Source organism: Pelodiscus sinensis, chromosome 6 (genome assembly GCF_049634645.1).
Source record: "Pelodiscus sinensis isolate JC-2024 chromosome 6, ASM4963464v1, whole genome shotgun sequence".
Lineage (NCBI taxonomy): Eukaryota > Metazoa > Chordata > Testudines > Trionychidae > Pelodiscus > Pelodiscus sinensis.
The window spans coordinates 78,855,525-78,871,713 of NC_134716.1; the positions used below are offsets into that span (position 1 = coordinate 78,855,525).

At 46.0% G+C, this 16,189-nt stretch overlaps 1 protein-coding gene across 4 annotated transcripts in view; it reads left to right on the forward strand.

The window, feature by feature from the left end:
- The window catches only part of HAPLN1 (hyaluronan and proteoglycan link protein 1), an 89,351-nt gene that overhangs the window by 59,011 nt on the left and 14,151 nt on the right, over positions 1–16,189 (forward strand). For all 4 annotated transcript variants that reach the window (XM_006124342.4, XM_006124341.4, XM_006124340.4 and 1 more), the window contains exon 4: positions 11,747–12,049. In XM_006124342.4, coding sequence (XP_006124404.1) covers positions 11,747–12,049 — 303 coding nt within the window. The remainder of the gene's footprint in view (positions 1–11,746; positions 12,050–16,189) is intronic.

Here is a 16,189-nt window from a genome sequence, read left to right on the forward strand (position 1 = left end):
AGCAGTGGGCTTACTAAATTAACTAGATCGATATTTCGAAGTTTTCTATATGTACAAAAAAATTGATCTTTCTGATCTACCAAACATAGCAGCTTACTTAACCAAGATCCACAGCGCAATGTTTGCTATGAAAATGACAATAGCTTTTCCTAAGACAATTAAGCTTGATTAAACACACTTATTTTTGAAATGAGCATATATTTAATGTGTTGTAATGCTCATACTGTCCGTTTGCTCTCCATCATACTCATGACGTTGGCCGACAGCCTTGCCCACCCCCTGGTCTGGGGAAAGGGGACAGCTCCATGCTTCTGGAAGGAGTGGGGCCTCAGGGAGAAGGAGATGGAGCTGGGGGCGGCAGTCTTTCAGCACCAACTGAAGCAAGCTGCCCCCCTCCCTTCTCTGGCAACCCTCATAATTGCCTAGAGCATGCCACAGTGGTGCCCCAGTGGCAATTCGAAGGGCGGTGGCTGGAGCCCTGGTCTCTTTTGAATCTCTGGGCCTCTCCATTGGTGGGCCTACGCTCATGTCTCAGCTTATCTGCATTTTTCAGAGGGGAGACTTTGATTGCAGTTTTAGGTACATGTACAATGCAAAAGAGATCTCTTCACAGCAAATCAGTTCCTGGGGGGGAGGAGGGACGGCAGAATAAAGATGTATCAGCCCATCCTTGTGCTATCCTAACATTCAACAGCTGCTACAAATAGTATGGTCAATCTCACCATTAGAAGGTGCCACATCAATAGCTCCATGTCCTTAGATGCTAGCCCTAAAGGATGCCAATTGGCAGAGAGACCAAACATTTATTTTCAGAAATGCCCATGGCAGTTTGAGGCAGCTGGTCACTTCAATGTGAGTTCACTGTACAAAACAATAAATCTTTGGCTCGATGAAGAGGTGTTTATCATATCAGGGAGGATAGTTGACCTTGTCCTCTATGTCAGTTAAGATTAGTGTTTTTTGTTTCTGTAGGCACAAGGGAGGCCTGGAAAATAGCATTAAATAAACTGTCCATAGTAAGTGGACAACATTTCAATAGTAGCTGTCAAATACTAATGTAAATAAATTATTTTAAAAGGTTGCTATACTGTATATCATGGTATTACATTCTAACAGGGCAAAACTGAATACACATAAGAATGAATGGATATAATTTCAATATCATTTAGAACAGTTCTTAAATCAAGTGACTCCACTTTATTAAAGACTATTATAACTATTAAAATATGCTTACACTTTCTGGTAGATTGGCACTACTGCAATCGATGCAGTGAATGTCAATTTACCGGGGCTGGGGAAAACATACTAAATCAATGGGAGAGCACAGAGAATATCTTATTGCCTCTATATAAAACCATGGTTCGCTCACATCTTGAATACTGTGTACGGATGTGGTCACCTCATCTCAAAAAAAAAATTGGCATTGGAAAAGGTTCAGAAAAGGGCAACAAAAATTATTAGAGATTTGGAACGGGACCCATATGAAGAAAGATTAAAGACTTGGACTTTTCAGCTTAGAAAAGAGGAGATGAAGGGGGGGAGATGATAGAGCTCTATAAAATCATGACTGGGGTGGAAAAAGTGACTAGAGGAAAGTTATTTACGTATTTCTACAATATAAGAACTAGGGGTCACCAAATTAAATTAATAGGCACCAGGTTTTAAACAACAAAAAGGAAGTTTTTCTTCACACATTGCACAACCAACCTGTGGAACTCCTTGCCAGAGGATGTGGTGTAGACTAGAACTTTAATAGGGTTCAAAAAAGAGCTAGATAGATTCCTGGAGGTTAGGTCCATCAATGGCTTTTAGCGAGAATAAATAGGAATGTCCCTAGCCTCTGTTGCCTGAAAATGGGTGACAGGAGAGGGATCACATGAGGATTACCTGTTGTTCTTCCCTCCCTCTGGAGCATTTGGTATTGGCCACTGTTGGCAGACAGAATACTGGGCTAGATGGACCTTTGGTCTGACCCAATATGGCCATTCTTATGTTCTTATTTGTGTACTCCATCTCCCCAAGAAGCATAAGAGAAGTATATAGGAGAAGCTCTCCTGTCAACACAGCAAAGTGAAGACACTGCAGTAAGTAGATCTAAATATGTAGACTTCAGCTACACTATTCTCTTACTTGAAGCATAACTAAGATCAATCTCACTGGTGCTTACTGGTTATGGTTAATCTGACTGGAGCAGCCTACCTCATTGTAGGCGGGGGGCACTCCAGCCTGGCTGGAGCAACACCCATCCACAGCAGGGGGTGCTGGGCTTACTGCTCTACCCTCTCTGTTTAAGTGGTTAATGGGTTAAGCATAATGTTTCACTGGTTCACTGATTAAATGGGATTTTACATCTCTACTGGGTATATGTCTCTTAATCAGCTCCCTGTCATTGCTAGTGCCTCGGAGACTCATGCAGTTTGAGCTCTCCTTTTCTCTGGCTGTGGTACACATAATGATTTAGTCTCTTGCAGGCTTTAATGCTTAGGTCCAATTTTGGTTGCTGGACGTAATGTGTGTGTATGGTGTGGTATTGGTGGCCTGTGATATACAGGAGGTCAGACTGGGTGATCTGGTGGTCTCTTCTGGCCATAAACTCTATGACTAATGGCTTTTGAAATAAATGGAATAGCATAGCTAAATATCCATATATTATACTGGAAATATATTCAGAAGACTCTGCTTTTAATACACACTGAAATATGGTTTACATTATCTATATATTAGGGTGGCTACTGCCAAAAAAAGTTTTGCATAACTTCCAATGAATTCCCTTTAGTGCAGCTTCTAAAGCTTCTGCCTGTGAACCACGCAAGGCCCATTCTGCATCTTTGCTAAGCCGTTACACCAGCAAAACAAAGAATTCCAAGCATTTCTTTTGCTGAGGTGACAAGAGGTGTCACCCACCTCTATGAAACCTGGCTGGATTACAGAAGAGTGGAACCACTTGATGAACTGGCTGCTCAAGGATGGTTATGTTATCTGGATCCATGGAGCAGTGTGAGAACACTGAATACCCCACAAATATAGCAGACTGGAAGCCAGAGAAGGATTCTGAAGGAGAGAGAAGAGTTTCCGTGTTCACTCTGAATTATAAAAACATGAGATGGAAAATGCTGCTTAGGCCATCTAGCATACCCCCCTGCCAGTGTAAGATTGCTCCCTGCAGTACAGTATATAGGGAGCCTTACTATATCCTATGTTGACTCTGGCTACAGGAAGCCTTGATTTTCTGTTTAGACTAGAACTAAAGGAAGCCTATTTCTTTACTCTGGCTATGGATAGCCTCTCCACCCTTCCAGCTCCATCTGGGCTAACAGAATTTTGTGTTGTCTCCTTGTCTATAAATACAATGGTCACCCTTAAAAGTTTGCTGGCTGCATATAATGCTACCTCAGTCCCCTATTAACTGCCACCTTAACAGTCCTATTTAAGATAACTTCATTATGTTAGACACAATTGCCACAGTTTTAAAGGCAACTAGTGTAAACTGTACTACTTTATACTAGGGGCAGGAAACTAGCGACTAGAGAATTTCAAAAGGCTAAGTCTGGCATTCCATTTCAAAATTTTGTATTAAAAGCACAAATATAATCGGCCTTCCCACTACTCAGACACGCCTATCCATTTAAGATGGGATTTGCAAAAGTTCTTTAGTTACCCAGTTTCTACTGATTTGCAATGGGATTTGGGCACCGAGCTCCCATAGGCTTGATCAAAAAACTCATCTCTTAATGCAAAGAAAGTACTTCTCAGATAGAATAAAGTGTAAAAATAATATCCTTTCACGGATAACTTGAGACCCCCAGATGAAAGATGAGATTAAAGAAGAAAGGATGAATGTAACTGAGGCTGTGGTCAGTGGTCTGCAATGCTCTGAGTTTAACAGGGGTTTGAAGGGGCACCATGAATTTTCACAAGCCACAGATTTGTCTGACTAGTACTAATATATTATTGGGTGATATTGCTCAGTCCTAGCTAATTACCACCACCACATTCAGTTCTTTTTTTCCTGTGACGATCATTTTTCCTGTGACGCTCTACTCTGCACTAGTTAGGCCTCAGCTGGAATACTGTGTCCAGTTTTGGGCGCCACATTTCAAGAAAGATGTGGAGAAATTGGAAAGGGTACAGAGAAGAGCGACAAGAATGATTAAAGGTCTAGAGAACATGACCTATGAAGCCAGGCTTCATGAACTGGGCTTGTTTAGTTTGGAAAAAAGAAGATTAAGGGGGGACATGATAGTGGTTTTCAAATATCTAAAGGGGTGTCACAAGGAGGAAGGAGAAAATTTGTTCCTCTTGGTTTCTGAGGACAGGACAAGGAGTAATGGGCTTAAAGTGCAGCAAGGGAGGTTTAGATTGGACATTAGGAAAAAATTCCTAACTGTCAGGGTGGTCAAATATTGGAATAAATTGCCAAATGAGGTGGTGGAATCTCCCTCTCTGGAGATATTTAAGAACAGGTTAGATAGACATCTGTCAGGGATGGTGTAGATGAAGCTTGGTCCTGCCTTGAGGGCGGGGGGCTGGACTTGATGACCTTTCGAGGTCCCTTCCAGTCCTGTGATTCTATGATTTTATGATTAGGGATTGTTAGCTGATTCAGCACCCCCCTTTAGCTAGCAGATTATACAGTTCTGTACTTTAACTTCACAGATTAGAGAATAAATTTGCATATCATGTGAATAATAGTACTTCTACTCAAAAGGGATGAGTTTATGGAGAAAAATTCAGCTCAAAAGTCCAGTTCTCAAAGGTACTCAGCACTAAACTCATTAAAATCAATGGATGTTAGTCCATTGGATGTCAGTCTTCAAAAGCTGAGTGCTTTTGAAGACTGGGTCCAACTGTGTTCCTTTTCCCCTTTTCTCTTTCTAAATATTTATTTGACTAAGCTTGCAGTATAAGCCAAAGCATGTGTTTGTGCACTATAAGGTGATCATTCAAATAAACACAGGTGTGTTTACTGGAATGTGCATTACTTCAAATAGCTGTCATGCTAATTTTATGGACACATTCTAATTTCCGTTAAAATCACCAGTTCTCAGGATTCTCTGATTAAGCTCAGAATCAGAGAGCAAACACAATGATGGGTCTGTCTTCACATACAAAGTTACAAATATCTTCAACAGGATATAGTGAGGAGGCCTTGGTTCTTCATGATGTTCTTTAGATTCGGGGTATGTCTACACTAGAAAGTTAGTTCGAACTAACGGACGTTAGTTCGAACTAACTTTCCTATGCGCTACACTAGCGCGCCGCTAGTTCGAATTTGAATCGAACTAGCGGAGCGCTTAGTTCGAACTAGGTAAACCTCATTTTACGAGGACTAACGCCTAGTTCGAACTAGCTAGTTCGAACTAAGGGCTGTGTAGCCCTTTAGTTCGAACTAGTGGGAGGCTAGCCCTCCCCAGGTTTCCCTGGTGGCCACTCTGGCCAACACCAGGGAAACTCTATGCCCCCCTCCCGGCCCCGGACCCCTTAAAGGGGCACGGGCTGGCTACGGTGCCCGTGCCAGGTGCAAGCCTGCCAGCACCCAGCTAGCAGACCCTGCACCTGGCACGGCACAGAGCCACCCACCCGATGCCCCCCAGCCCACCCCCTCTTGCCGGGACCAGGCTGGCGGCTCCCGGGAGCTTGCCCTGGACCGCAAGAGGCGGGCACCTTCCTGGGCTAGTGCGGACATCGTGGACCTTGTCCACGATCTCCGCACTAGGCACAGGAAAGTGGCCGTCTAGGGCAGGAGAGCTGCCAGCCTGGCCACCCAGGACCAGGTGTGCATGAAAATCAAGGGGGTCCACTGAGACCCCCGACACTGAGCCCTGAGCTTACAATGGCCGTCCTGGGTCAGACCAAAGGTCCATCTAGCCCAGTAGCCTGTCTGCCCACAGCGGCCAACCCTAGGGACCCTGGAGGGGATGGACCGAAGACAATGACCAAGCCATTTGTCTCGTGCCATCCCTCTCCAGCCTTCCACAAACTTTGGGCAGGGACACCACTCCTACCCTCTGGCTAATAGGACTCCATGGACCCAACCTCCATGACTTGATCTCACTTCCCTTTAAACTCTGTTCTAGTTGTAGCCTTCACAGCCTCCTGCAGCAAGGAGTTCCACAGGTTAACTATTTGCTTTGTCAAGAAGAACAACTTTCTCTTACTAGTTTCAAGCCTGCTACCCATTCCTTTCCTTTGGTGTCCTCTAGTCCTTCTTTATGGGATCTCAGGAAGAACTTTTCTGAATGCACCCTCTCCACCCAACCCCTGCTTTTACAGACCTCTATCCTGTCCCCCCTCCGTCTCCTCTTTTCTAAGCTGAACAGTCCCAGTCTCTGTAGCCTCTCTTCATCTGGGACCTGTTCCCAACCCCTGATCATGTTAGTTGCCCTCCCCTCTCCCAGCCTTTCTCTTCCCCTCTCCCACCTCCTTTTCCCAGTCTCCCCCAGTTTTTTTCAATAAAGACAGAGTCAATGTTGGAAGAAACGTTATCTTTATTTTGTACATCAAGAAGAAGGGGGGCTAGGGAAGGGCAAGTGGAAGGAGGTGAGGGAGGAATGGGGTACGAGCCCCCGATGGGGAGGACTGGGCTGGCTCTGCGGGCTTCTGGGGGTGGAAGCTCTCCTGCAGCCCCCCAATTATTCCCTCTCCCCAGATGGCAGCCTGCGGCAAGTGCAGCCGGGCTGATGGCCGAGTGGTGTGATGTGCCCAGTGTGGGCACTCAGGGCACTCCAAGCCAGAACTTCTTTGCAAGCGGGGCACCCCTTAGAACTGTGTGTCCGGGGTGGGGGTCGGGACCCTTTAAGCGCAGCCCTCGGCTAGCCTGAGACAGTATCTCCATGCTCTAAGTCCTCCTTTTATGCCCTGCCGGCACTGCTTCCGGCCATCCTTAAGCCCTGTTCAGAGTCCACTCAATGTGGACTTACTAGTTCGAACTAGCAAAACGCTAGTTCGAACTAGTTTTTAGTTCTAGATGCGTTAGTTCGAACTAGCTTAGTTCGAATTAACTAATTCGAACTAAGTTAGTTCGAACTAGCGCTGTAGTGTAGACGTACCCTCAGAGAGGAGACAAGCTGTTATCTGAGAGGGTTTATTTAAATGAATTGAGTATGAAAGTTGGTATATTTATAGTATTATAAATGATGCTGTTGTAACAGTGTTGCTCCCAGGATATTAGAGAGAGATGGTGGATCGGGTAATATCCTTTATTGGACCAAATTATGTTGGTGTGACAGAGCTTTGAAAGCTTATCTTTTGAATATTGTGAATGTATAACTCCTGAAAGATTTCTAACCTGCATCACAAAAGCAAAGAGTTGTGTCACTGAGATCAGTATAGATACAGTTTTGGGGCTCTGACCCTCCACAAGCCACATCAATGTTCCTACATTTTGGCATGAGGAACTCCTAGGATTAAAGGTAGACTTTTGTGGATAAATTTATTACTGCTACCGAGAGGAGATTGGGTTGAGCAGGGGTCTAAAAGTCAGGGGGCGTTATTTCATTTCCAGCTGTAGGGAAAAAATGTAACTTTCAGGTAGGTTTGCCAGATGGTTTAACTAAAAATACCAAACACCACCCCTCCTTTCACCCCTAAAAAGGCCACTGGGGACAAAATTCTGTTGAGAAAAAAAAGGGGGGGAGACCAAAGTTGTTGAGCAAAGAAAAAAAAAGACCCCAAGAGTTGTTAAGCAAAAAATTTAAAAAAACAACAGCATGCCCCTTTAAGAAACGCTTTTAAGGCTTTTGGATTCTAACAGGCTGCTGGCAACCATCCGCCATCTTGTCTCCCTGCTCTGGGCCAGACAGCTCCCCTGCAGAACTAGGTAAGCACCTGGGATTTTCACCTCCTGGATGGGAAAAAAAAATCAGAAAATACTGGACATTTTAAGTGTCTAGTATTTTCTGAATGTTTTTACCGGACAGGAGGCAAAAATACCGGACTGTCTGGATCAATACCAGACACCTGGCAACCCTACTTTCAGGATGGTCTTTTGCTCCATCCAAAAAATGATATGATAGATTGTCAATGACAAGAACACTAGCTGGAGGTGTTAGGTACCTAACTAGTACACAAAAGCATAAGAATCTATCTATTAACTTTGATTTTTATCTGCTTAGGTTTAAGTACCCATTCTCCAGATATTTAATGATGCTGTCTCCCACCCCCTCCCTTTTTTTCTCTCCTCCTTCCCCTCTCCTATTTATTTCGAGTTTTCATATCCTCAATGCATAACTCCAGTCATCTGAAGAAGTGGGCTGTGCCCACAAAAGCTCATGATACCATCTACATGTTTCGTTAGTCTATAAAGTGCTACCAGACCATTTGTTTTTTTCTGTAACAGACTAACTCAGCTACCTCCTGAAGCTCCTGCAGCAGTAGAGATATCTGTAATATAGGTGATCCTTATTAATTCAACATTAGAAGCTATAGAGAAAGAAGGCATGCCAGTAGATATAAATACAGGGTAAAGTGGAGCTACACAAAGCATGGATCATGGGACAAATCCAACCAACCAATCTATTCCAGTAACTGCAGAGAGATGTCAATGTAATCAATTGTAGGCTTTTATTGTGAATGAATTCACAACTTCTAATCTGTTCTGCAGAAGATATACCCACAAGCGATTACAGTGCATATTTATATATTGTTAAAACATTTTAGCTAGAATTATGAACACATTAAGCACCTAAAAACATAGATAGCCACTAAAATAAAATTGTGTTTTACAGTAACACAGCACTTATGGATCCAAATTTCACTTCAGCAATAGTCACTGGGTAGTTAGAGGAGAGTAAGTGAGTTTCGTTAAATATTGCTGATGAGAGATTTCTCAAACTTGTATAAGTTTCACTGTCTCTACTGAGATGCTCCTCTTTTTAAAACCAATGTTATCTGTGTTGTATTCCTCTTCAAGGACTAAGACCTGATCTTAGGCTTTGGGCCAGCCTCATGTGTTGAAAGGAAACATCCCACAAACTTGTGTCCTCTGCATTTGGGCCAGCCACAGCTCTGCCCTCACCCCTCTGAATGTCCTCCAGCTGTGATCACTGTGCAGTGAGCAGGGGTGGACTGGCAATCAAAATAGGCCCGGAAAATTGGTTGAGAACGGCCCACTTTTTCCCATCAAAGAATTTTTTTTAAATTTACTCTTTGACCCCCATTAACCACACCCTGACCCCCATTTGCCACACCCCCTAACTCTCATTAGCCAGACCTCCGCAGGTAACACTCTCGGGGCAAGATGGATACATGACCAGAAGTAAAAGGTGTCATGTGACCCCTCTAAAGACTCACGATCCTCCTACCAATAGGGATTAGTTTGGCCCCCACCAACCCCCCCTCATGCAACTATCCTGCAATTGCATTAACCCAATGTGTGTGACATTAACTTGGGGGGCGGAGAGGCTGGGAGAAGTGTTCCCTCTAAGAGTTTCCTCCCACGAGCAGAATGAATTTTGTGTTGTGCACCAGTACTGAGTTCATGTGGCTTCTTTGGATGTGCCACTGTGGCACCCAAGTTATTAATAAATATCTTATAAACCTCTACCTTTTCCCTCTGCTGCCATGTCTCCTCCCCTTGCTCCATCAGCTCCCCTGGTGCCTGCTGCCCCCCAACCCCTCACCCTCCTCTGCTCTCCTGACTTGGACTCCTGCCCTTCTCACTGCCCTCAGCCCTCCTGCACTGCAACCTGCCCTCCTCCACCAGCCCTTCTCTGCCCCCTGTGCCCACTCCTCCAGTAGCCCCACTCTGATCATGTGAGCTACCCCTTCTCATGCCCTCTCCTAACACTTTCCTCTACACACCTGCCCTGCCTCTCTCCTCTGGTGCTGGTCCCTCCCCTGGGGTATGTCTACACTAGCTCGTTAGTTCAAGCTAGGTAGGCAAATGAGGGCAACCGGAGTTGCGAATGAAGCCCGGGATTTAAATATGTTTGCATGTTCCCGGGTACCACCATTTTTAAATCCCCCTTAGTCCGAACTCCGTGCCCGCAGCTACACGCGGCATGGAGTAGGTAGTTCGAATTAGAGATCCTAATTCGAACTATCGTTACTCCTCATTCCACTCCTCGAATTACTCTCTAATTCGAACTACCTACGCCATGCTGCATGTAGCTGCGGGCACGGAGTTCAGACTAAGGGGGATTTAAAAATGGCAGCACCCAGGCACATGCAAATGAAGCCCGGGATATTTAAATCCCAGGCTTCATTTGCAATTCCGGTTGCCCTCATTTGCCTACCTAGCTCGAACTAACGAGCTAGTGTAGACATACCCCTGCAGGTGTCTGCCCTTCTGCTTCACCCCCAGAATCCCCTGGCACCTGTACCTTCCCTTAGCCCTGCACCCTCCTGGTGCCACCCCCTTCCCTCACTGCCCCATCCCCTTATCCCTCTTTTTCCCTGAGGCCCACCCCCTCACCACCCTCTGCCCCCCCATTCCCGTCATGCCCCTGTGCCCACACACATGACTTGTTCGATCCCCGCTTTCCTCATGCCCACCCCATCTTTCAACCCTTATCCCAGCACCTCCCCCTCCAGCCCCCAATGCCCTTACCCTCTCCTCTCCCAGCATCACTCTGTCCCTGCTCTCACTGACACCTCCCCTCCTGCCCTTTTCCTCACTGTCTCCACTTGGCCCTGTTGCATTTGTCTCTCCTGCACCCTGTCCCTTGGTGCCTTCCCCTTTCTTCTCCTGACCTGCCCCCTTCCCTTCAGCACAAGCCCCTTCCTCTCCCTCTCCCCCCCCCCCCCCCCCACGTTCTGTCTTCCAGTTTGCAGGGCTGGAGTTTGTGATTGGGCCCCAGCTGCTTCTGGGGCTCCAGACCACGTGCCGGGCCTCAAGCTGGGCCGTGCAGTGCAACTCTGGGCTGAGCACTTTTAAAGTCCCAGGCCATGATGTCACGCCACACCCAGGTGTCTCCCCTCTCACCTATTGCATGGCGTTTGAGCTCACCACGCATGCGCTCCCTCGGCCGCACTGTGTCCCATACATGGCCGGTGCATGGCACCGGGGAATTTAAAGTGTGGGACTGCAGCACCCCATCACAATCCCCCTCCTCCTCCAGCAGCCGCCAGCCAGCCCTTTGGAGGATGGCCCACTGGGAAATTCCCGGTGTCTCGCTGGGCCAGTCCGCCCCTGGCAGTGAGCCACCCAACAGGAAACAGGGAGAAGGGGGTGCCTCTTATACATCACAGTGCCTAGCAGAGCTCTCTAGCCTTGCAGGAGAGTATGCGCCACATCCCCTTCTAAGGTGTGGCAGCAGAGGGGGAGATGCCTGACCATTCTTTTAAATGTTCCCTTAAACTAAACACACTAAAAATAATCCATTGATTTTTCTTGCTTGCTTGGACATTTTCCTCCTAAGAACCTCCAGGCCCATAATCACTGTAATTGTCCTTCTCTGAGCTACCTGAGATTGTTCTTCATGTGGTTGTAAGGTATCCAGAACAGAATGCTGTCAGAATGTGCACAAGTGAGGTTCTGGTGTCAGTAGAAAAGCTGTAGCTGGGAGCAGAGCAGGTGAGGTTCCAGCAGGAAAGGGTGTGAAGTTATCAGGCAGGGAAGCTGATTTGCTGACAGGAAATTTATCTAGAAATTAAACCACCAGATGAAGTGATATTATTTTGGCATTTCCCATGGTCAACCTTAAATTTGTCCTTTTGATGCTAGTAGATGATCGATCTCTCTCTTTCTCTCGCTCATATTTTCATATAAATAGCTAATAGCCTTCTTTTTCCCTTTTTGATTTAGGTGTTGTATTCCCGTATTTTCCACGGTTTGGTCGCTACCACCTAAACTTCCATGAGGCTCAACAAGCTTGTCTGGACCAAGATTCTGTTATTGCCTCCTTTGACCAATTGTATGATGCATGGAGATCAGGGCTGGATTGGTGTAATGCAGGTTGGCTGAATGATGGATCAGTTCAGTACCCCATCACCAAACCCAGGGAACCCTGCGGAGGAAAGAACACAGTGCCTGGAGTCAGGAATTATGGTTTCTGGGATAAGGCTAAAAGCAGATATGATGTTTTCTGTTTTACATCAAACTTCAATGGTAAGAATTTTGAATCACTTCTACATTTAAGAAGGCAATTTCTGTGCTTCAGAAAAGAAGCCAACTCCATGATACTGAAAAGCAGCATGAGATATTTGATCTGTCAATGTGCATATCAATTGTGGAAAGAGTTATCATTGAATTTATGAGATAATGAATCTGGACTGAAAAAAAGACAAATGGTGCCAAGTTTTCATGTTCATTTTTAAAAGCAATAGTTCAGAATGAATATTGGCAGCACATTCATGTACCTTTGTTTTCATTCCTAGAAATTTGTGCAGGTATGTTCCATATTGATACACTGCCTACATTATTTAAGTTAAAGCAATGGAAAAATGAGTGTTTCCTTTTATTGATTTCCCCTCTTAAGTAAATAGTGAGGATATATTACAAGTTAAATCAGGGGTGGGTAATAGGTTTTTGTGAAGGGCCACTTCAGAAATGTTTGAAGTGGGTACTTCCATACTTCCTCAGGATACTTCCATGTTTCCTCACCCACAGACCATGATTGGTCTGGGAGTGGAGGAGCACCTTCGCCCACTCACCCCAAAGTTTCCCCTAGGCGCCCATGCCCCTGGTGGTAGGAGGAGACTTTGCCTGCTCCCCCTTCTGCTCCCAGGTCGATCAGGGCTTGCGGGAGGGGGAGTGCATGAAGTCTCCTCCTGCCCTGCCAGGAGCATATGGCACTTATAAGCACCGCACACTACTTGGAGGGCGGGGGCAGAATGGAGGAAACTTTGCACACTCTCCCTGCCCCAGGCCTTGATTGGCCTGGGGGCAGAAGGAGGAGCATACGAAGTCTCCTCCCACCGCGAGGAACCACGGGGGGAGGGAAGGAGCACTCCTGGCAGGGCAGGAGGAGGCTTTGCATGCTCTCCCGCCCCCTGGCCCATCAGGGCTTGGGGGCAGGGGAGAGCACAAAGTCTCCTCCTACCCTGACAGGAATGTGGGGGCAGGGTAGGGGAGCAGAAGGACCTCCGTGGGCCAGATCCAGCCTACAGAGGCCCTTTTGCCCACCTCTGAGTTAAGTACTGTACCAAAGGTAAAAAACACAAGGAACAATTGTGATTAAGAATTTACAGTTATGATGTAACTTCAATGGCACTTTATACTCTAATAAAGTATCAAGCAGTTCCATTTTGAATAGTGAGCCTTGCCTAACTATGATTTACCATATTTGGCCAGGTGACAAGCTTTATGGATGGGGGTAGCTGTAGATGTGGTATATCTTGACTTTTGTAAGGCTTTTGATACGTCATGTGACCTCAAAAACTAACTAGGAAAATGCAACCTAGATGGAGTTGCTATACTACGGGTGCAGAACTGGTTGAACAATCCTTTCCAGAGAGTAGTTATGAATGAGTCACAGTCAAGATGGAAAAGCATATTGAGTGGGGTATTGTAGAGATTGGTCCTGGTTCTGTTCAGTGTTCCCTCTAAGATTTTCCATCTGTGAGCAGAGTGAGTTTTGTCTGTTGCACAAATATTGACGTCATGTGCACTTATTCAGATATGTGCCACTGTGCCACTCACCACTTACTAACAAAATTATATAATTTAAATTGTTATGTAAGAAAAAAATACTAGAACAAGGGAAATTAACAAGGTGTAAGACCTTGCACCCACCCACCCTGAAAACCACCCATCTTGGCATCCAGTCTCACTCCCACCTATCCTGTGAACCCTTCATCACTAACCCTGCATTGTGCCCCCTTTGCCCCTAACTTCTGCACATTGCCCCCTTCATCCCAACCCCTATACTTTTCTTCCAGCTGTGCTCCCAACCGCCACCCTGTGCTTCCTGCTAATCCTGCCACATTGCACCCCTGCTCAGTACCCTCTACCCCCTTTGCCCAGAAACATCCATGCCCAGTTGTCCCTCACCTTATGGCTATGGTGCCCTGGGCATGGGCCCAGTTTGCCAAGCCCTAAGGCCAGCCCTGTGACAGGGCAACTGCCTGCCATGTGGCTCAGGCCCAGTCCCCAAGCTGCTACTCCCGCTGCCACCCTTCACGCAGCCCAGCCCAGGTTCCCGCTATGTGCCATGATGTGACACTGGCCCTGGCCCCTGGGAAAACCTTGGCCACCCTTTTTCAGAACAGCTTCCTTTGCAAAGCTGGCACTGCGTCTGCCCTGCATAGTCCATAAATACACAACTTCAGATTGGTCAATCCAGCACCTGTCCATCACACTTTTTTTGTCCTACTCTCTCTCCAAATCCCTATGCATCTCTTCTGTCCAGTTAGGAGCTGTATAATCAAAACTACTGCTTGATACTAGACTTTAAGGCACCAGATACAAGCAACTGAGTTGGGATGTGGGTTGGAAGAGGGTATGATTTGGAAACAAGGGGAAGCAGATACCCCTTTCTCCAACAAAGGGTATCATTCTTCTGCTCTACTCTGTGCTGGTTAGGCCTAAGTTGGAGTATTGTGTCCAGTTCTGGGCACCGCATTTCAAGAAAGATGTGGCAAAATTGGAGAGGGTCCAGAGAAGAGCAACAAGAATGATTAAAGGTCTAGAGAACATGACCTATGAAGGAAGGCTAAAAGAATTGGGTTTGTTTAGTTTAGAAAAGAGAAGACTGAAGGGGGACATGATTGCCGTTTTCAGGTATCTAAAAGGGTGTCATAAGAAGGAAGGAGAAAACTTGTTCACCTTGGTCTCTGAGAATAGAACAAGAAGCAATGGGTTTAAACTGCAGCAAGGGAGGTTTAGGTTGGACATTAGGAAAAAGTTCCTAACTGTCAGGGTAGTCAAACAGTGGAATAAATTGCCCAGGGAGGTTGTGGAATCCCCATCTCTAGAGATATTTAAGAGTAGGTTAGATAAATGTATATCAGGGATGGTCTAGACAGTATTTGATCCTGCCATGGGGACAGAGGACTGGACTCGATGACCTCTCGAGGTCCCTTCCAGTCCTAGTATTCTATGATTTTATAACAACTTTTAACAACTGACAACTAATGCAGTTCTAAACACTGGCTAAGCAGTCTTCAAGTTAAGCCCAAAAAATCTGTATGTCCTGAGAGCCAAGATAATAACAAAGACTTACAACAAAGGCTGCTACAGACTAGAAGTCCCACCAGCAGGTACTCTTTCCTCCGATCCCTAGACTCGGATCCAGGCTGCCAAAGATGCAGCTGCTGTTCTCCACACAGCGGCTGACACCCAGGCCCCTGCTGCCTGAACTGCCATCACTGCCTGCCACGCAGCTGCTCGCGCCCTGGCCCCTGGAGTAGCTGCTGCCACTCGCCATACAGCCCACTCTGGCCTAAGCTCCAGCCCTGGGGAAGAGCTGAAGCTCGGGCCAGGGCCGTGTGGTGGCTGGCCAGCAGCTCTTGGGCTGTGGCTGCTGCCCCATATGAGGCTCTGCCCCGGAAAAGCTGAGTAGCCACTGCGCAGCCCTGTTGTGGAGGTGGGTGGGCCTCAAATTGGTGCGTACCCATCCTGGTGTGCACTTTAGAGGAAACCATGGTTCTGTTCAATATCTTAATCTATGATCTAGATATTGGTATAGAAAATACACGTACAAAGTTTGCGAATGATATCAAGCAAAGGAGGATTGAGAGGTGGTTTGGAGGATAGGGTAGACATTCAAAATGATCTGGATAAACTGGAGAAATGGTCTAAGGTAAATAGGATGACGTTCTATAAGAACAAATGCAAAGTACTCCACTTAGGAAGGACAATCAATTGCACACAGACAACATGGGAAATGGCGGTTTAGGAAGGAGTACTGCAGAAAAGGGCCTGGGGGTCATAGTGGATCATAAGCAAAATACAAGTCAACAGTGTAATGTTGTTGTGAGAAAAGAAAAAATCATTCTGGGATATGTTGCCAGGACTGTTGCAAGCAAGACATGAGAAGTAATTCTTTTGCTCTACTCTACTTTGCTTTGGCCTCAGCTGGAATATTGTGTCCAGTTCTGTATGCCACATTTCATGAGATGATATAGGGAGACTGGAGAAAATCCAGAAAGTCACAACAAAAATGTTTAAAGGTCTAGAAAATGTGACTATGAGAAAAGAAAAATTGGTTTTCTTCAGTGTGGAGAAGAGAGTGCGGAGGGGGGCATGGATGGTAACAGTTTTCAAGTACATAATGCATTACAAGGCAAGGGAGAAAACTTGTTCTTC